The 17,360-nt window shown below is 43.3% G+C and overlaps 2 protein-coding genes across 4 annotated transcripts; both read right to left on the reverse strand.

The window, feature by feature from the left end:
* Positions 1-316: 316 nt before the first annotated feature.
* Positions 317-3,512, reverse strand: pithd1 (PITH (C-terminal proteasome-interacting domain of thioredoxin-like) domain containing 1). Of its 2 annotated transcripts, XM_011608845.2 has the most exons (7): positions 3,362-3,512; positions 2,699-2,907; positions 2,376-2,419; positions 2,151-2,228; positions 1,893-1,997; positions 1,541-1,649; positions 317-739 (listed from the first exon to the last, which is right to left on the reverse strand). In XM_011608845.2, the coding sequence occupies exons 2-7, from the start codon at positions 2,888-2,890 to the stop codon at positions 638-640; spliced, it is 630 nt and encodes a 209-aa protein (XP_011607147.1). In that variant the 5' UTR covers positions 2,891-2,907; positions 3,362-3,512; the 3' UTR covers positions 317-637. The 2 variants fall into 2 exon arrangements, with proteins under 2 accessions (XP_011607147.1, XP_003968864.1); XM_003968815.3 differs by lacking the exon at positions 3,362-3,512 and having other exon boundaries at positions 2,699-3,013.
* A 347-nt stretch (positions 3,513-3,859) lies between these two features.
* eloa (elongin A) lies at positions 3,860-12,826 on the reverse strand. 2 transcript variants are annotated; one of them, XM_011608846.2, is made up of 12 exons: positions 12,685-12,826; positions 9,946-10,002; positions 9,505-9,617; positions 8,326-8,828; positions 7,870-8,183; positions 7,155-7,266; positions 6,858-7,010; positions 6,612-6,709; positions 5,673-5,853; positions 5,424-5,556; positions 4,791-4,936; positions 3,860-4,674 (listed from the first exon to the last, which is right to left on the reverse strand). In XM_011608846.2, exons 1-12 carry the CDS (start codon positions 12,754-12,756, stop codon positions 4,613-4,615), a joined length of 1,944 nt encoding a protein of 647 aa, XP_011607148.1. In that variant the 5' UTR covers positions 12,757-12,826; the 3' UTR covers positions 3,860-4,612. The 2 variants fall into 2 exon arrangements, with proteins under 2 accessions (XP_011607148.1, XP_029701078.1); XM_029845218.1 differs by having other exon boundaries at positions 7,155-7,269.
* Between the last annotated feature and the right edge of the window lie 4,534 nt (positions 12,827-17,360).

The following is a 17,360-nucleotide window of genomic DNA, read 5'->3' on the forward strand; positions in this document are numbered from 1 at the left end:
AAATCTAGCATTTCCAGGCAGCCTGGAAGTTTAAAGACCTTTCCGGATTGGTTTTCCAGGTTTTAGGTTACACTAAATCACAAATGCTCATCAACCAAAACTCAATAATTGGAACAACAGAATTTCAGTCGTTAGAGATAGATAGATAGATAGATAGATAGATAGATAGATAGATAGATAGATAGATAGATAGACAGAGAGATAGATAGAGAGATAGAGAGATAGATAGATAGATACTTCCTTTTGTAAAGTATTGGATAAGGACATCTGTAATGTAATATAAGCCTCAAAAAAAAAGAAAAAGAAACAAGGACTTGGTTTATTTCCAGTTGTCTGTGTTTTATTTAAGTGCACTTATCCCATTATTGGTGTGTTGGATAACGTTAAACAGGTCAACCACAATTCATGCATTTTGTTGTTAATCTTTCATGGATTATGTCCTCACAACAACAATCCGGCACTTTGAAACACTTTGGACGCTCTCCACTCCCAGTTTGCTGTACTCAGTCTTAGATGAGCACAGCCATTACACCTGTATGCAGCTCTGCACTCATCTTTTACTTTTGTACACCCGTCAAGCAAACACCACTGAAACCCTCTCCCTCTATCTCCTTGTTCACACATCTTTCTGAGTATTTCAAGAAATAAAGTTAGTTTGTGGGATGATACTCTCGACTTTGTGATCCGCAGGGTTGGCTGCAGCTTCATAGTTGCAGATGGTGACTTCGTGTCTGTGAGCCTGAGAAAGACAGCAGGAGAGAATATTTATAAGGATACGGTCTCACACTGCTGATGAAAACAAAGGGCTGAAAAATGGAGGAACATCTGTGGGTGATCTTTCCAGCTCTCAATTTTAAAGCGCTGACCACTTTGCGATAAAGCTCAGTGGTTGAGTGCAGCAATGACGGTTCACCTTCCTTCAGCTGTTTCTGGGATCTCTTATGCTCAACTAGTATAAAAACACTGGTAGGAACATCTTAAAGATGTCCTGTTTCATTGTAAAATGACTGAATACTTACATCAATGGGACATTTTATTTTTTCTTTTTCATAAATGTGCAGAAATTTCTAAAATTCGGACTTTGGCATATTAAATATATTTGGATAAAATGCAGTAGATTTTTTTTAGACTGGAGCACAACAAAAATTAAAAAATGAACTGTAACATTTTCTGATTACACTGTACATAAAATCCTTTTTTGAATTAGTGATAGTTTTGTGATAAATATTTTACGTTATGAAAAAATGTCAAATGGTCAAACTTTATGAGACAACAGAAATGGAAATGGAAAAAGGACTTTATGAAGGCTAAATCTATAGGGTGTGTCTCAGGCTGTGTTTTCACTCATAATCTACATCAAATGTTTAACATTTAACACAAAGTCTTAAGTAGTTTTCAGACATGATTTGTGAACCCAATTATTTTTGCTTCAATTCTGATTATTCCTGCCATATAGCAACTGAAGACCTATACTGAATTGACACTGGGAAAAACCTAGTGTTTAGGGTTTATTTGAATACAGAATAAAGCAGTGTCTGACCTCTGAGTATTCTCCCCGCAGGCCTATATAGTAGACTCTGGTGTTCTCTGCTCCATAGTTCTTGGAGATGTGCACAGACAGGTGGTGAACATTGGAAAAACGAGCAATCCTGGCAAAGGCAGCAGAACAGATTTCAGATTACATTACACTCACAGAAAGTAAAACTGTAAAACAACAGTTGGCAGTAGCTGCAGATAGGTATCAAAACTACATAGACTGAAGCCCTTTCATTTCACAGCATCAGTGAATGTGATTTTCAATAACCGAAAGCAAATTTGCATTGCAAAGGTAACATGAAAGTATATATTTTAAGTGCAGTAGAGAATTAAAGAAAATAACTTAGTGTTTTTACTTTGTTGGGTACTCCAGCTCAGCGAGCGGGTCTCTGTTAAGTCTGAAAGCTTGGTCTGGTTCTCTGCCAGTGTCATCGAAGGACATCTGAGGGATGTTCTTGTACCTGGAATCAATTAGAGGTATATCAAATTTAAAGTCCTATATAGGATGTGACACAGCAGAAAGCACAACCAAGACAGGCTCAATAATTTACTTCGTTGAGCCTCATATCTGCAGTGTGAAACAGGCCACAGGGTCAGATTAGCGGGACACTCACAGTCGTATTTCAGCTGGATGAGAGTCATCATCTTCTCCAGAAATGATGATACCTTTTAGCTTCACACTACCTGTAAAACTAAAAGAGAGCCATTTCTTTTGCTGCGATTTTTGATCACAGCAAAAGGATTTTTCTCAATGATTAATGAAAGCAAAACGAGTTTTTCTTCCCGTGAAATGTGTAAAATATTCAGGTTGAAAACTGAAATCCTTTAATGATACATACGGGATGTTGAACAGTAACTCTTCATCTGCGTCACTCTCAACATACTGAAAGAACAAAGAACAACGTGTCAACAATCGCAGCACACGTTCATCTAAAGAATCTGTCAGAAAAATATGGTTAAAATTCAACTAGCAGCATCTCCAGTGGTAGTATTTATAATTCACCCGCCTTACATTGTTCTTTGAGGAAACAAGCATGGTATGGTGCTGGTATTCTTAGCATATTGAGCCCGATTTTAACTGACAGCTGTTGAATTCGAGCGCTGAGCAAATCACATTAATCTCTATCGACTAACTTTTGGTCAAGGGGGTACAGACAAATACCTTATCCCGCTCATTGCGCTGATCCCACGGTTTGAACACGACTTTTCCATCTCCGTCTCTGCTCTCGTTTAGGCACTGCATCTTCTCCAGGTCGATTCGACTATACAGTCCGTACTCAAAGCCCCTCTCCGCGGGCTCATGCTCCCCCTCACACCCACAGTGGTGGCTGTGGCCGTGTCCGTCCCTAGACATGATGCGACTCAAGACTTCTGGTGGAGCAAACAAACCAAAAGCCGCCTAGTAGCCGTCTTGGGAAAATTCTGCACTTTCACTTTTCACTCAAGTTAAATGACTTCCGTGTCAAGAAAAAATAATGTCAAACATTTCCGGTTTATTTTGAAAATAAAAGCTGTATCTACTGCAGTAGGCACACTACTGCCGCTTAATAGGGAAGAATAGTATTCTGAGGAAATTGTAAAATATTTACAACTTAACCTATAAAATATTGACAACTTGGCCTATATTGATAGCGAAACATCAGCATGTGACATTAGCGTGTAGCCTTTCATTGGCTCGCCGTTTTTGTCAAAGCTGCCGCCAAATGTTTACGACTGTCGTAAACCAAATTAAAAACAATTCACCGGTAGACCTCTGCCAAGCAGGTTCATTTCCCCACAAACTGTGAATTGCACACAGAATAAATAATCGAATTAATTGAAATACCTTCAAGGAGTTTGAAGGTCTCAGCTACAGCAAGTGGCTCGTCTTGTTATTGAAAGGGTCGCGTTAGATGTGGACTAAACTGCGATTGGTCTAGGATGCTTTGGTTGCTAACCCTAAACCCCTAACCCTAACCCCAGGGCTGGGACATTTTCATGAGCTCTTATGTAAGACCTGTGATTTTCTTTGGCTGCAAATTTTATTGAAACCCATTCAAAGGTCTTCCAATTCCTTTGATAACAAACGCCAGCTGTCACACAAACCTGGCAGAGGTAATTAGGGACAGACAGCATGCATTTGGGTTTAATGTGTAAAGTGTAGAAATTTGATATCATGTCCAAAAGGTCAACTTTATCACCTAACGATACTACAATGTGCTGTTGTTTCTGGTGACTGATAATTTGTGACATTGAATTTACTGTTTGTTACCATAATGTTAATTTATTAATTGGACACTTTCAATCAACTTTAAATTCAGGAACAGGACAAAACAAGCACTCAGGAGCAAAAAGCAATTTTAATAAAAATGACCATATAACATTAAAATCTAATAAAATGACATTTTAAAACTACTTCCTAATTGACCCAAATTATACAGGTACCAGTACCTACTGTTGAAAATAAATACATTTCCTCACCATTCAGCTTTCTGTCATATCTTTTCCCCATGTTTTCTTCCTGTATTTCCCTCAGTCATGCGTAAGGGTGAAGTAGACCTCCACACTTAATGACAGGAAATAATTAAATCCACTGGGGGGTTAAAATAATTTAAAATGTCTTTGTGTTTGGTATTTATACATATTTAAATGTTTTAAATATTGTAATTTGAAAAGTAGTCTTTAACCAGCAACTTCATATATTAACACTTGCACCATTATCCAACAAATAAGGTTTTTCCTTGTGTAGTGTATAATTTGGCCGCAACAGAAAATACCGGTACATGATATGAGAACTGATACTGGAATCAATCTCATTTGACTATCAGCAAAGCAAAGAAACATTCCTGAACAGTCAAACAATATTTTAAAATGTCTCCACAAAACAAGGACACAGAACAAGTTGAGTTTTAAATAGAGATACCACCACCTAAATTACTGGGGGGGGGAGGGGGGATCCACTAATACATCAAATCTGAATTGACACTGAAAAATGAAAAATGAAGGTGCAGAAGTGTGCAGTCATAAAGAGGTCTGCAGTTTTTTTCCTACACAAATTAAAAATAGCTGGAATTCCTAAAACGCGTGCTTTTCCATATTATCGACGTGAGAATCTGTTCTTGAAGGCCTTGATAGTTTTGGCCATCATAGGAGCAATTTCTGAAATGGGAAGACAAGAATAAACCATATGTGAGCTTTCTGTTAGGAAGGAAAAAAAAAAGCATTTTGAAATCACTATTGTGAATAAAAGCCAAGAACCGTTATCACAGTCTTACTTTTGACCTGTGGCTTGTCTCGAGCAGCAGATACAGCACCTCCAGCTGGTATTATGGAGCGAGATGAGCTGTTACTAGAAAGGTTCTGATGGGAGGAAGTGGGCTGGCTTAAGTCACTAGCGTAATCTGTAGAAGCTGGTCTTATTCTGCAAAATAAAGAGAGAAATAACAGCTGTTATTACTCATTTGAAAATAGAGTGAAGTGCTAATAAAACATCAAAAATAATTACAGAATTCTGCTGCAGGAAATCAAGACTTCATTTCATCAAATGAGGCATCATAAAATTATCGATTAGATAAATCTATAATGTAAAGATCAATATAAAATAAATTAGACTACTAAATTACTAAAGTACTGTAATGTGATTGTGAGGTGACAGCAAAAATGTCACCTTCCTAAAACATTGGCCATAAAAAATGTTTCTCTTGGGCAAAATCATCTCTTTGTACTGTATGGTGATGAAATATGAACATTGCATTTTGAACACAAATGTATAAATATATAGCTTTTTTTTTTTTTATCTCAGCAGCTGTATCCTCCAGAAAAATACCAACTTCTTGAATCTACAGTAAGATTCTCTAAATGGACAGGGGAAAATTAAAAGCATTAGCAGATTAAACATCAGGACAGACTTTATGGGAGAGGCAGCCACGGTAGATGTAGCCGTAGATAAACCACCAGTAGTGCCAAACTTCTCCTGCCGTCGGCGAACATCACGCGGTGGTTTAGCAACAGAATTCACAAACGCCATCTTAACTTGCCGCCCTGCCAGGACAAAGAAAACATTCAAACATTCAGTTGAATCAGGCTGGCAAGTTGGTAAAGGATTCATACTCAAAGCTGAACAAGCAAAAACCCAATTTGTTAAATGCCTCTGCAACCTTTTGGTTTGTTGGCATGTGCAGAGGAGATGTTCTGGGTGAGCAGCCTCAACCGCTCTTCACGCTCATCGTGGAGTCTCAGGTACAATTCCCTCCATGATTCGTACTCCTGAGGGGTCTCGCGCTTAAAGTCTCGCTGACAGTGACGCATCCACAGCTCGTCAGAGTCTTCAGTGAACCACTAAAGAGGAGTCATCAACAGGAAACTTCAGCTCTCTCATTAGGTTTCACTAAAGTAAGATTTCTGTCTTGCTAATGAAAATGTTGGATGGGATTTTCTGTACATTAAAGAAAATATCTCCAAGCGTATACCATTAATAATAGCACATTCTCAAGGTCAAATGTATTGATATTATCATACACATGATCTTTCTGACAGCAGACAACAGCTAATTAGATACAAAAACACAATCTTATTTTTTGGATTATTTGGTCATGTTTTATTTAATTAAGTTTGGAGTTCAAAAACTGCCATTTTCTTGCCATCTTCCAATACTTCCAGGTAAATTTAGTGTTTTTGTTTCTATCTGGCATATTATACTGGGTAAAATATACTATTAGTTAGTGATTTAGAGTTAGTGATCTCCTCTCTTCTCCTCTCCTACCTATTCTATCCTCTACCTGTCCTCCCCCCTCTACTCTCTCTCTACCCAGCCGGCCATCAGCAGGAGGGTCCCCCTGCATGAGCCTGGTCCTGCTCAAGGTTTCTTCCTGTTAAAGGGGAGTTTTTCCTTGCCACTGTTGCTTGTCTGGGGTTAGGCCCTGGGATTCTGGAAAGCGCCTTGAAACAATTTTGATTGTAAAAGACGCTATATAAATAAATATTGATTTGATTTGATTTGATTTATTATCGTTAGTTGGTTTTCTTGGTTGGGTTAAATCTATCAAGTGCTCATATAAATGTACTTGTATGTTATAATCAATTTAATCCCTGCTTACCTGGTTGCTTTGCTCAATGCGGTACAGTTGCTCTGGTGTGCATCGCTCCAGCACTGGCTCCAGGATCTCAAATGGAACTCCACCCACCTCAGCAATGGCTAAAAACACACACAGGCACAAAGCACTCAAAGTGTGCGCTAGCATTTAACTTTAACATATCCTCTATTTTCTTCTTTTATGACTCCTTGTGACTGTTGGCACTCTAGTGCCCCCTGCTAATGTATAATATAAAGAAGCACCACTCACAATCAATGTTGTTCTGCAGCACACGAATACACTGCTCATATAAAGTCATCATTCTGGGTAAGTAGGAGGTCTTTGATCCAGAAAACACCACCATCTTTGAGTTGAGACGTTTTCCAGTGAATCCCACATCCTCCTCTTCATTACAGAAAGGAACTAAAAGTAAAAGAGGGGAGTAAAGAAAATAGAATAATCACAAAACATCTACATATTTTAACAAAATAAAGTATGTGCTTACAATGTGTGCAAATTCATAGCTTCCATGTGTGTATTTAAAGGAGAAATTTTAGAGAGAATTACCTTTTCTTCTCTGAGGGGACAATGGGGTGACGTCAATGGAGGGCAGAGGTCTGTAATTAGGCTGAATGGCTGGCAGAGGAATTTCAGGAAGGACTGGGAGAGCCTCCACCACCTGCTGATAAAATACATTAGGACCAACAATTATCACCAATAAGCCACTATCATTCGTACAGATTCAACTGAATTTCAAAGATTACACAATCTGTTAAAGGAACAGGAAACAGGAAGGGGATTTCAACAAAGTGTGTTTCATGCTTGTCCTGTATCAAAATGTTGACAGTAACAGAAAAATAAAAGCTTACATTGCTAAAAACTATTCTTAGGATTTTTAAAGGGGAAAACGCCATCGTCTTATAATTGTAAATATTAACCAAGTAGAAGTTCTTTAGCTTTTTAAAGGACAAAGCGAACTCTACTGACAAATACTCTGAGATATGGCTGATGAATACAACTGAGTTGTTGGTTTCATTTCATTACATTTTCTTTCAGGGTCTCATTTTTTAAAATTACTAAATACCGGTAATAATTACATGTCCATACTAATTATATTTACAGTTTAAATTTCCACGCGTGTTAAAACATTATTACAGTCATTTCTAAATTCTGATTAAATCTGCGCACCAAACAGAATTCAGAAATCTAGAGTAACAGATTGTGCTTGTGAAGCAAGGCCACTCAAATAAAGGCTCTGACCAGCATGAACAGGATTTCTCACCCTTTTGCGTTTTTGTGATGTGGCTGCAACAGAATCAGAACGTGGCCTCTTGTTGCCATTAGCTTTGTTCACTTTGGAGGAGGAGGAAGTAGAAGAGGGCACAGGTGGAGGGGTGCTTTTATGATGGGTCGTTGTAGAATGAGATGGTCGACTGTGTGATGTGGATGATGATGATAACGATGACGACAGTTTCTTTTTCTTTTTGACAGATGTCGGGGCGTCATATGTGAGAAAAGACTCGAAAGACATGGTGGGGGTCTCAAAGTCATCTTCTTCCTCCTTAGATGAAGAGTCTTTTGACATCTGTGGTCTCCCTGGGAAAAAACAGGTTTTAGAGCTTAAAAGGTGGTGACCACATGTAAAAAAAGAATATAGTTATTGGGTTAAATACAATCTGTGCTGTGTAAAAATTGCATTCCTGAGACCTCAGATGTCTTTCCTGAACTATACACTCACCTTCCTCTTTTTTCTTCTTCTCTTCCACCTTACGTTGATGTGTGGTGGACTTCTTGTTCTGTTTTGATGTTTTCTGCATACTGTTTTTTTTCCCCTCAACACTTCGATCGCCGCTCATCTTTGCACTGTGCTGAAGCTGATCCTCATTTCTGTCCCTTTTTTGGTCACTGTGATGATGTCTTTTGCTCGACTCTCTATTTGATTTTGCATAGCGGACATCTTTATGTGATGGAGGGGGAGGGGGAGGGGGGCTAGAATCCGGCTCCAGGCTCTCATATTCATCCGAGTGGTAGCCTCTTCGTTGCGGAGAGCTGTACTGTTCCTGCGGAGGAGGTGATGGGGAGTAGTTTGCATGGTACTCCTGCTCCTCTTCTTGTTCCATGTAACAGGACTCTTCTTCAGGTGATGGTTCCCGTGTGCTTCTATAGTGTCCCCCGCCTGGCTCCTGACCCCGGGAGTATGTGTGTGACTGGGCTGGTTCTCTGACATGACTGTTGGTGGGTCTGCATCATAACAATACAGGATAAGGACAAAAGATCAGTTCTACAGCAAATGTAATGGCTCAATGGAAAATTAGAATGCATATATTTAAGTAATCTACTTTGAAAGTTTTTAAGGACTTGGGCATTTTCAATTTTCTACTATTTCAGATAGACTCTACTCATTTTTAGAAGGTAAACGTTAAACTTTACCTCTATGTTTGTTTAATAACTTATTAGTTACTACACAGGTTAAAAAAAAAAAAAAAATAGAAACACTGATTCGACATTTTCAAAAAATAGAGGAGCCAGACACCTATTATGTTACTAAACACGAGTTGTGTTTAGATGTTAAATTTTATCATGGTCGTATTTTATAGGAATTTTAACTGAAATATCTTTTATAGAAAATGTTTAAGACAGGGCCAAAAGAATGAATCCATTAGTAAATAATAGCTTAAACTATAAAGTTCAGATAAGTTGATCTCAACAAGATAACTTAAATAGTAAATGTGAAGGATGGGTAGAACTGATATTCACTTCATGCAAATGGGGATCTTACTTTGACTGACAAACTAACATGTTTGTATTTCTTTACATTATTAAGAAAAGAACATGTAGAAGAATATGTGACATTATGGGCATGGAACCTTTCATTTCTCACTGCTATTTGCATATATGGCACAAAAGCAAATCTCACCTTTCTACTGATTGAGGAACCAGTTTCTTCCACTGACCTACAAGGCTTTTTGCTGCCTCTCCAACTACTTCATGTTTCCTAAATGAATTTACAGTTTTCCCCACTCCAGTCTCCTACAAAAACAAAAGGAAGGAAAAAGAATACAGCCAGGCATCAACATTCTTCTATCGTCTTCAGTGATCCAGAATTATCAGAGGTAGAGAAGAGTCTGACAAGGTTTACTTAATAACTACATACGAGCAAAGGTGTATAAATGTTACTTAAACTGTAATGTAAACAAATAAATTCATACTCTCATATAACAAGAAAAAAAAATGGAATGCTCAAAGAAAATTAAATTATCATTGCTGGCCATTGATTCTTGTTATTTTGCCTATTTAAACAAACACTTTTTTTTTTTTAAAGTAACTGGATGTAACGAATATCACCACAAAAACTTACCACTAGTATTTCCACAGTCATCGGTAGCTCTGCTAATCTTTTGAAAGTCTTCAATAACTGAAAAATGCAAGGAAAATACATCCTAATTTAATAATAATATATTACTGAAGAACCCAAGCAACAGAACTCATAATGGAAGAATACCCCCAGGGGTACCCTAAGAGGGTTCGAGGATGAGCATCCCAACCAAACAGACCTTAGGTCAACGACTCAGGCAATGGACAAATGACAAGAGCACTGTACTGTCATATGACAGCAGAAGTGTCGGCACAAGCCGTCTGTGGAGAGGCTTCACTGTGCCAGCCAACAATCCAATGGACCTCAAAGAAAGCCGTGTGTTAGCAGTTTGTTGAGGATGTAGACTGGATCTTGGAAGGGACAAGTGGACCTGGGCCGTTGGTAGAAAACTACATCCAATATCATAGTCAACATCACAGCTGAGCAATTTGGGACAAAAGGACCACCAAAGTCCAGAAGGATCTTCGGGCAATCCTTAAAAAGGAGGTTCTGACCCTGAAAAGTGAAGAGGAAAGCCACATTCCTGGCAAACGCCTTCCTGTTAACTAAGAAACTCCAGAAGAAGAAGTCAGGCCATCTGACCAGGTCCAGAGGCTGGTTGTAAAACAAGCCAACTTTGTTACACTGGAAAAACCTGAAAGAGGTAGTTAAAGACACCCGTTGAGCCACTTGTCCTGGGATCACTCCCGAGAAGATTTCACAATCGTTCACACACAACATCAGATGATGACCGGGAAGCTCCCCCCTTTAATAATGCAAATTACCATTAAAGACCATAAAGACAGCATTCTATAAACCAGCACAGTATCTATACCACTGGGACCTCCACCAGGTTATTATAACCAAAGAAGCCTCTTGGAGAAGAGGTAAAATGTCTTTGAAAGTCCAGTTGAATTTTCTAAAGCAAAGAAAGCATCTACTTTAGTCATGTAGAATCTAAATGAGAACATTTGGCACCGTAAAAGGAATTCTTTCTGAATTCTCAAAGGACATGAATTTAAGGTCCTGAATTTAAGATTTCAGAATTTCCACTGTGAGCACAGCAATGTGAAGCAGGAGCTTCATGGAATAGGTTTCCATGGATGAGCAACAGCCTGCAAGCCTCACCTCGCCATGAAAATATGTTTTGTGGAGAGATGAAGCAAGCTCTTCAGTGTGGAGGTGAGATGAGTGAGACCCTTTTCCACATGACTCTGCCTCAGTGGAGACTACAATCTTTCCAGGTAATGTTATATGTTATTTCAGCTGCAAAGGGCCAACTGTTGTGGTCATGGTCAAGGATCTGAATACTCTTTTCCGTAAAGAGTGTATTAACATCTCAAGGCCTTTGGAAATACAGTCACATGAATTAACAGTGCTTAGTAAAGGTGTTTGATCTCTGTTTAAAGGGTTGTGTAAGTCCATTTCAATGTTTAACATCTATTCAGGGTCAATAAACTTTGAAACGAAGCCCATTTTCTTCTGCTATAAGCATCTTTAAATCTTAATGGATCAATGCAGTTTTTCCAGGCAATCACATTAATATTGTTAAACTGCCCATCATGCCCTGTGTCCATGAGATAAAATTATGACACCAACAGTTTCCGACTTACAGAAATAACGGCACGATGTTCACCTTTGCACCTGAATGACCACATTGTGAGAGTGCCGTGGTCAGACCCCAGCGCATACCACTGGTTTGTTTTACATTCTACTAATGAAAATAAAGCTGTGGTCAGAAATCCTTTAACTACAATGAAGTCCTTGGATTTTCCAACTGTGAAAATAGATCTTAATGATTCCATGTCGATTGGGTTGCGCTATTAAGTTAATTCAACAATAAGCAGTGGATGCAACGGTGTATGTTCTGGTTCTGTACCACGTACCAGCTACTGGTCTTTATAGTAACTTGGTTGACGAATTGGGCATCGATGGCAAACTGAAGCAAATCGAACCGGTGTCCATAACATCTACAAACAGGTTTAAGAACTACGCTATAACAAATTAAAGCCCAACACTGATTACTATGACGTTTTACATGACGCGATCAGTTGCTGTCGGAAATTTTAAGGTTAGCGCTGACCTTACTTTAATTTATACTTTTCAGTTATTTATTTGACGTATTAGTGAAAATATGTACTGTCAAACAATTCAGCGCAAAAGTAAGAGATTCATACTCATTTAAGAATCCGCCAGATACACTTTGCTGTTTTTTGTTCGGAAGTGATGATCGAACATAAATATTAATTTGCAAATTCGACTGTGACAGTTCCAAGTATACATATTGCCAGTTATTTCTGGATCTAAAGATACAATTTCTGGAATTTAAACTATCAATGACTGAAGAATTAAAAATACGCACACACTGCTGATCGACAAAAAAATGCAACGTCGTGTGTTGCTTGTACATGCTATAGTTTAATACCTAGAGTGATATTTTAAAAGTAGAAATATGTTTAAAATTTAACTGCAAATAAATTATTGTGTATTTCTATCTAAAGTACAACGGCGGTTGTTGTTATTGCTTGAGAAATAGCCGATTATCATTTGTGCTTACGGACAAATACGAAAGATTTTGTTTGACGTTCATATGTCGGAGTCCAACATACGCCTACAAACGCATCATTTAAAAATGGTGGACGATCGCTTTCTGTTTCTAAAAGCAACAAATAACAGATACATTTCACAAAAAATATCTGTCTTAAAAACACACATGTATGTATAGATTAGTGTAACCGTTACCTTCCGATGTTCCGTATTATCAAGAAGCCGAGACTGAAGTCTTTCCACTGTTTCCAACAGTTCCTCCGCCATGTTTACTGCTGGTCCCTATCCACCGGAAGCCACTATGCACCCGGACGGAACCGAAGAGAAACTGGACAAAACATGAAGGTTCCACAGGATCTCCGTGAGAAGTTAGCGATCAGTGGCTAAACATACATTTTAAAAAACGCAGAGTAACGCAAAAAAAATAAAAATAAAAGATGCCTTTAACTTAATTGTGAACACGCACTACAAACCAATCTGGGTGTTTTATAAATTAGTAATGTAAGCATCAAAAACATTATCTTCTACACTGCCAATGCGTACAATAGTATACATATCAATAAAGATGTTTACCTAGGTTTACAGCGCCTCCCTGGGCTACCACCTTATCGTGGTGGAGGGGTTTGCGTGTCCCAATGATCCCAGGAGCTCCATTGTCTGGGGCTATATGCCCCTGGTAGGGCCACCCATGGCAAACAGGTCCTAGGTGAGGGATCAGACGAAGCGTAGCCCAGACCTCCTGATGATGAATAACAACATTGGTACCAAGTTTCCCTTGCCCGGATGCGGGTCACCGGGGAGCCAGGCCCCCCTCCTGGAGCCAGGCCTGGGGGTGGGGCACGTTGGTGAGCGCCTGGTGGCCGGACCTCTGCCCATGGAGTCCGGCCGGGCACAGCCCGAAGAGGCATCATGGGACCCCCTTCCCGTGGGCTCACCACCTGCAGGAGGGGCCAAGGGGGTCGGGTGCATTGTGTTTTGGGTAGCAGCCGGAGGCAGGGACCTTGGCGGTCTGATCCCCGGCTGCATAAACTGGCTCTAGGGACATGGAATGTCACCTCTCTGGTGGGAAAGGAGCCTGAGTTGGTGCGCGAGGTTGAGAAGTTCCGACTAGATATAGTTGGCCTCACCTCAACGCACGGCAAGGGCTCTGGAACCAGTCTTCTTGAGAGGGGTTGGACTCTCTACCACTCTGGAGTTGCCGATGGTGAGAGGCGACGAGCAGGGGTGGCAATTCTGGTTGCTCCCCAGCTCAGTGCCTGTGTATTGGAGTTTACCCCGGTGGATGAGAGGGTAGCCTCCCTTCGCCTTCGGGTGGGGGGACGGATCCTGACTGTTGTTTGGTCCAAACAGCAGTTCAGCGTATCCACCCTTTTTGGAGTCCTTAGAGGGAGTGCTGGAGAGTGCCCCTTCTGGGGGCTCCCTCGTCCTCCTGGGTGACTTCAATGCTCACGTTGGCAATGACAGTGTGACCTGGAGAGGTGTGATTGGGAAGAACACCCCCCCTGATCTGAACCTGAGTGGTGTTTTGTTATTGGACTTCTGTGCTCGTCTCAGATTGTCCATAACGAACACCTTGTTCAGACATAAAGGCGTCCACATGTGCACTTGGCATCCATTCTCTACCGCTTATCCGGGGTCGGGTCGCAGGGGCAGCAGCCTAAGGAGAGAAGCCCAGACTTCCCTCTCCCCAGCTACCTCCTCCAGCTCATCCGGAGGGATCCCCAGGCGTTCCCAGACCAGTCGAGAGACATAGTCTCTCCAACGTGTCCTGGGTCTTCCCGGGGGTCTCCTACCGGAGGGACATGCCCTGAACACCTAACCAGGGAGGCATCCAGGGGGCATCCTAACTAGATGCCTAAGCCACCTCATCTGGCTCCTCTCAACGCGGAGGAGCAGCGACTCTACTCCGAGCTCCTCCCGGATGGCAGAGCTTCTCACCCTATCTCTAAGGGAGAGCCCAGCCAGCCTACGGAGGAAGCTCATTTCAGCCGCTTGTACCCGTGATCTTGTTCTTTCGGTCATTACCCAAAGCTCATGACCATAGGTGAGGGTAGGAACGAAGATCGACCGGTAAATCAAGAGCTTCGCCTTTCGGCTCAGCTCTCTCTTCACCACTACGGACCGGTGCAGAGTCCGCATTACTGTGGACGCCGCACCGATCCGCCTGTCAATCTCCCGCTCCATTCTTCCCTCACTCGTGAACAAGACCCCGAGGTACTTGAACTCCTCCACTTGGGGCAGGATCTCCTCCTTGACCCGGAGAAGGCACTCCACCTTTTTCCGGTTGAGAACCACGGCCTCGGATTTGGAGGTGCTGATTTTCATCCCAGCCGCTTCACATGCGGCGGTGAACCGATCCAGTGTTAGTTGGAGGTCACGGGCCGATGACACCAACAGGACCACATCATCCGCAAAAAGCAGAGACCCGATCCTGAGGTCACCAAACCGGACCCCCTCAACACCATGACTGCACCTAGAAATTCTGTCCATAAAAATTATGAACAGAATCGGTGACAAAGGGCAGCCCTGGCGGAGACCAACCCTCACCGGAAACGAGTTCGACTTTCGGACCAAACTCTGGCACCGATCGTACAGGGAGCGGACGGCCCGTATCAGCGGGCCCGACACCCCATACTCTCGGAGAACCCCCCACAGGACCCCCCTAGGGACACGGTCAAATGCCTTCTCCAAGTCCACAAACCACATGTGGACTGGTTGGGCAAACTCCCATGCACCCTCGAAGACCCTGCTGAGGGTGTAGAGCTGGTCCAGTGTTCCACGCCCAGGACGAAAACCACATTGCTCCTCCTGAATCCGAGGTTCGACTATCCGGTGGACGCTCCTCTCCAGTACCCCTGAATAGACCTTACCAGGGAGGCTGAGGAGTGTGATCCCCCTATAGTTGGAACACACCCTCCGGTCCCCCTTCTTAAAAAGAGGGACTACCACCCCGGTCTGCCAATCCAGCGGCACTGCCTCCGATGTCCACGCGATGTTGCAGAGTCGAGTCAACCACGACAGCCCTACAACATCCAGAGCCCTAAGGAACTCTGGGCGGATCTCATCCACCCCCGGGGCCTTGCCACCGAGAAGTTTTTTGACTACCTCGGCAACTTCAGCCCCGGAGATATGAGAGGCCATCTCCAGGTCCCCAGGCCCTACTTCCTCACTGGAAGGCGTGTTGGTGGGATTGAGGAGGTCCTCGAAGTATTCCTTCCACCGATCCACAACATCCCGAGTTGAGGTCAGCAGCACACCATCACCACTATACACAGTGTTGACAGTGCACTGCTTCCCCTTCCTCACTGGATGGTGGCCCAGAACCTTTTCGAGGCCATCCGAAAGTCGTTCTCTATGGCCTCACCGAACTCTTCCCATGCCCGGGTCTTTGCCTCGGCAACAGCCGTAGCTGCACTCCGCTTGGCATGCCGGTACCCATCTGCTGCCTCAGGAGTCCCACAGGCCAGTAAGGCCCGATACGACTCCTTCTTCAGCTTGACGGCATCCCTCACCGCTGGTGTCCACCAGCGGGTTCGGGCATTGCCGCCATGACAGGCACCAACCACCTTGCGGCCACAGCACCGGTCAGCCGCCTCAACAATGGAGGCACAGAACATGGTCCACTCGGACTCAATGTCCCCCACCTCCCCCGGAACATGGTCAAATCTCTCCCGGAGGCGTGAGTTGAAGCTCCTTCTGACAGGGGACTCTGCCAGGCGTTCCCAGCAGACCCTCACAACACGTTTGGGCCTGCCAGGTCTGTCCGGCATCCTTCCCCACCATCGGAGCCAACTCACCACCAGGTGGTGATCAGTTGACAGCTCCGCCCCTCTCTTCACACCCAAGTGTCCAGAACATGCGGCCGCAAATTCGATGACACAACCACAAAGTCGATCATCGATCTGCGGCCTAAGGTTTCCTGGTGCCAAGTGCACATGTGGACGCCTTTATGTCTGAACAAGGTGTTCGTTATGGACAATCTGAGACGAGCACAGAAGTCCAGTAACAAAACACCACTCGGTTTCAGATCAGGGGGGCCGTTCTTCCCAATCACACCTCTCCAGGTCACACTGTCATTGCCAACGTGAGCATTGAAGTCACCCAGGAGGACCAGGGAGCCCCCAGAAGGAGCACTCTCCAGCACTCCCTCTAAGGACTCCAAAAAGGGTGGATACGCTGAACTGCTGTTTGGACCAAACAACAGTCAGGATCCGTCCCCCCACCCGAAGGCGAAGGGAGGCTACCCTCTCATCCACCGGGGTAAACTCCAATACACAGGCACTGAGCTGGGGAGCAACGCCACCCCTGCCCGTCGCCTCTCACCATCAGCAACTCCAGAGTGGTAGAGAGTCCAACCCCTCTTGAGAAGACTGGTTCCAGAGCCCTTGCTGTGCGTCGAGGTGAGGCCAACTATATCTAGTCGGAACTTCTCAACCTCGCGCACCAACTCAGGCTCCTTTCCCACCAGAGAGGTGACATTCCATGCCCCTAGAGCCAGTTTATGCAGCCGGGGATCAGACCGTCAAGATCCCTGCCTCCGGCTGCTACCCAAAACACAATGCACCCGATCCCCTTGGCCCCTCCTGCAGGTGGTGAGCCCACGGGAAGGGGGTCCCATGATGCCTCTTCGGGCTGTGCCCGGCCGGACTCCATGGGCAGAGGTCCGGCCACCAGGCGCTCACCAACGTGCCCCACCCCCAGGCCTGGCTCCAGGAGGGGGCCCCGGTGACCCGCATCCGGGCAAGGGAAACTTGGTACCAATGTTGTTATTCATCATCAGGAGGTCTGGGCTACGCTTCGTCTGATCCCTCACCTAGGACCTGTTTGCCATGGGTGGCCCTACCAGGGGCATATAGCCCCAGACAACGGAG

The sequence above is a fragment of the Takifugu rubripes genome, chromosome 12 (genome assembly GCF_901000725.2).
Source record: "Takifugu rubripes chromosome 12, fTakRub1.2, whole genome shotgun sequence".
Lineage (NCBI taxonomy): Eukaryota > Metazoa > Chordata > Actinopteri > Tetraodontiformes > Tetraodontidae > Takifugu > Takifugu rubripes.

What these genes read in the sequence shown, in the direction of transcription:
- pithd1 (XM_011608845.2), bottom strand. Translation starts at nt 2,890, where the DNA reads ATGTCTAGGGACGGACACGGCCACAGCCACCACTGTGGGTGTGAGGGG. An exon ending in AGCGCAATGAGCGGGATAAG is followed by an intron (nt 2,420 to 2,698) that starts GTATTTGTCTGT and finishes TTGTTCTTTCAG; the next exon opens with TATGTTGAGAGTGACGCAGA. An exon ending in TGCGGGGAGAATACTCAGAG is followed by an intron (nt 740 to 1,540) that starts GTCAGACACTGC and finishes TGTCTTTCTCAG; the next exon opens with GCTCACAGACACGAAGTCAC.
- eloa (XM_029845218.1), bottom strand. Translation starts at nt 12,756, where the DNA reads ATGGCGGAGGAACTGTTGGAAACAGTGGAAAGACTTCAGTCTCGGCTT. An exon ending in GTTCCTCAATCAGTAGAAAG is followed by an intron (nt 8,829 to 9,504) that starts GTGAGATTTGCT and finishes GTTATGATGCAG; the next exon opens with ACCCACCAACAGTCATGTCA. An exon ending in GCATTGAGCAAAGCAACCAG is followed by an intron (nt 5,854 to 6,611) that starts GTAAGCAGGGAT and finishes ACTCCTCTTTAG; the next exon opens with TGGTTCACTGAAGACTCTGA.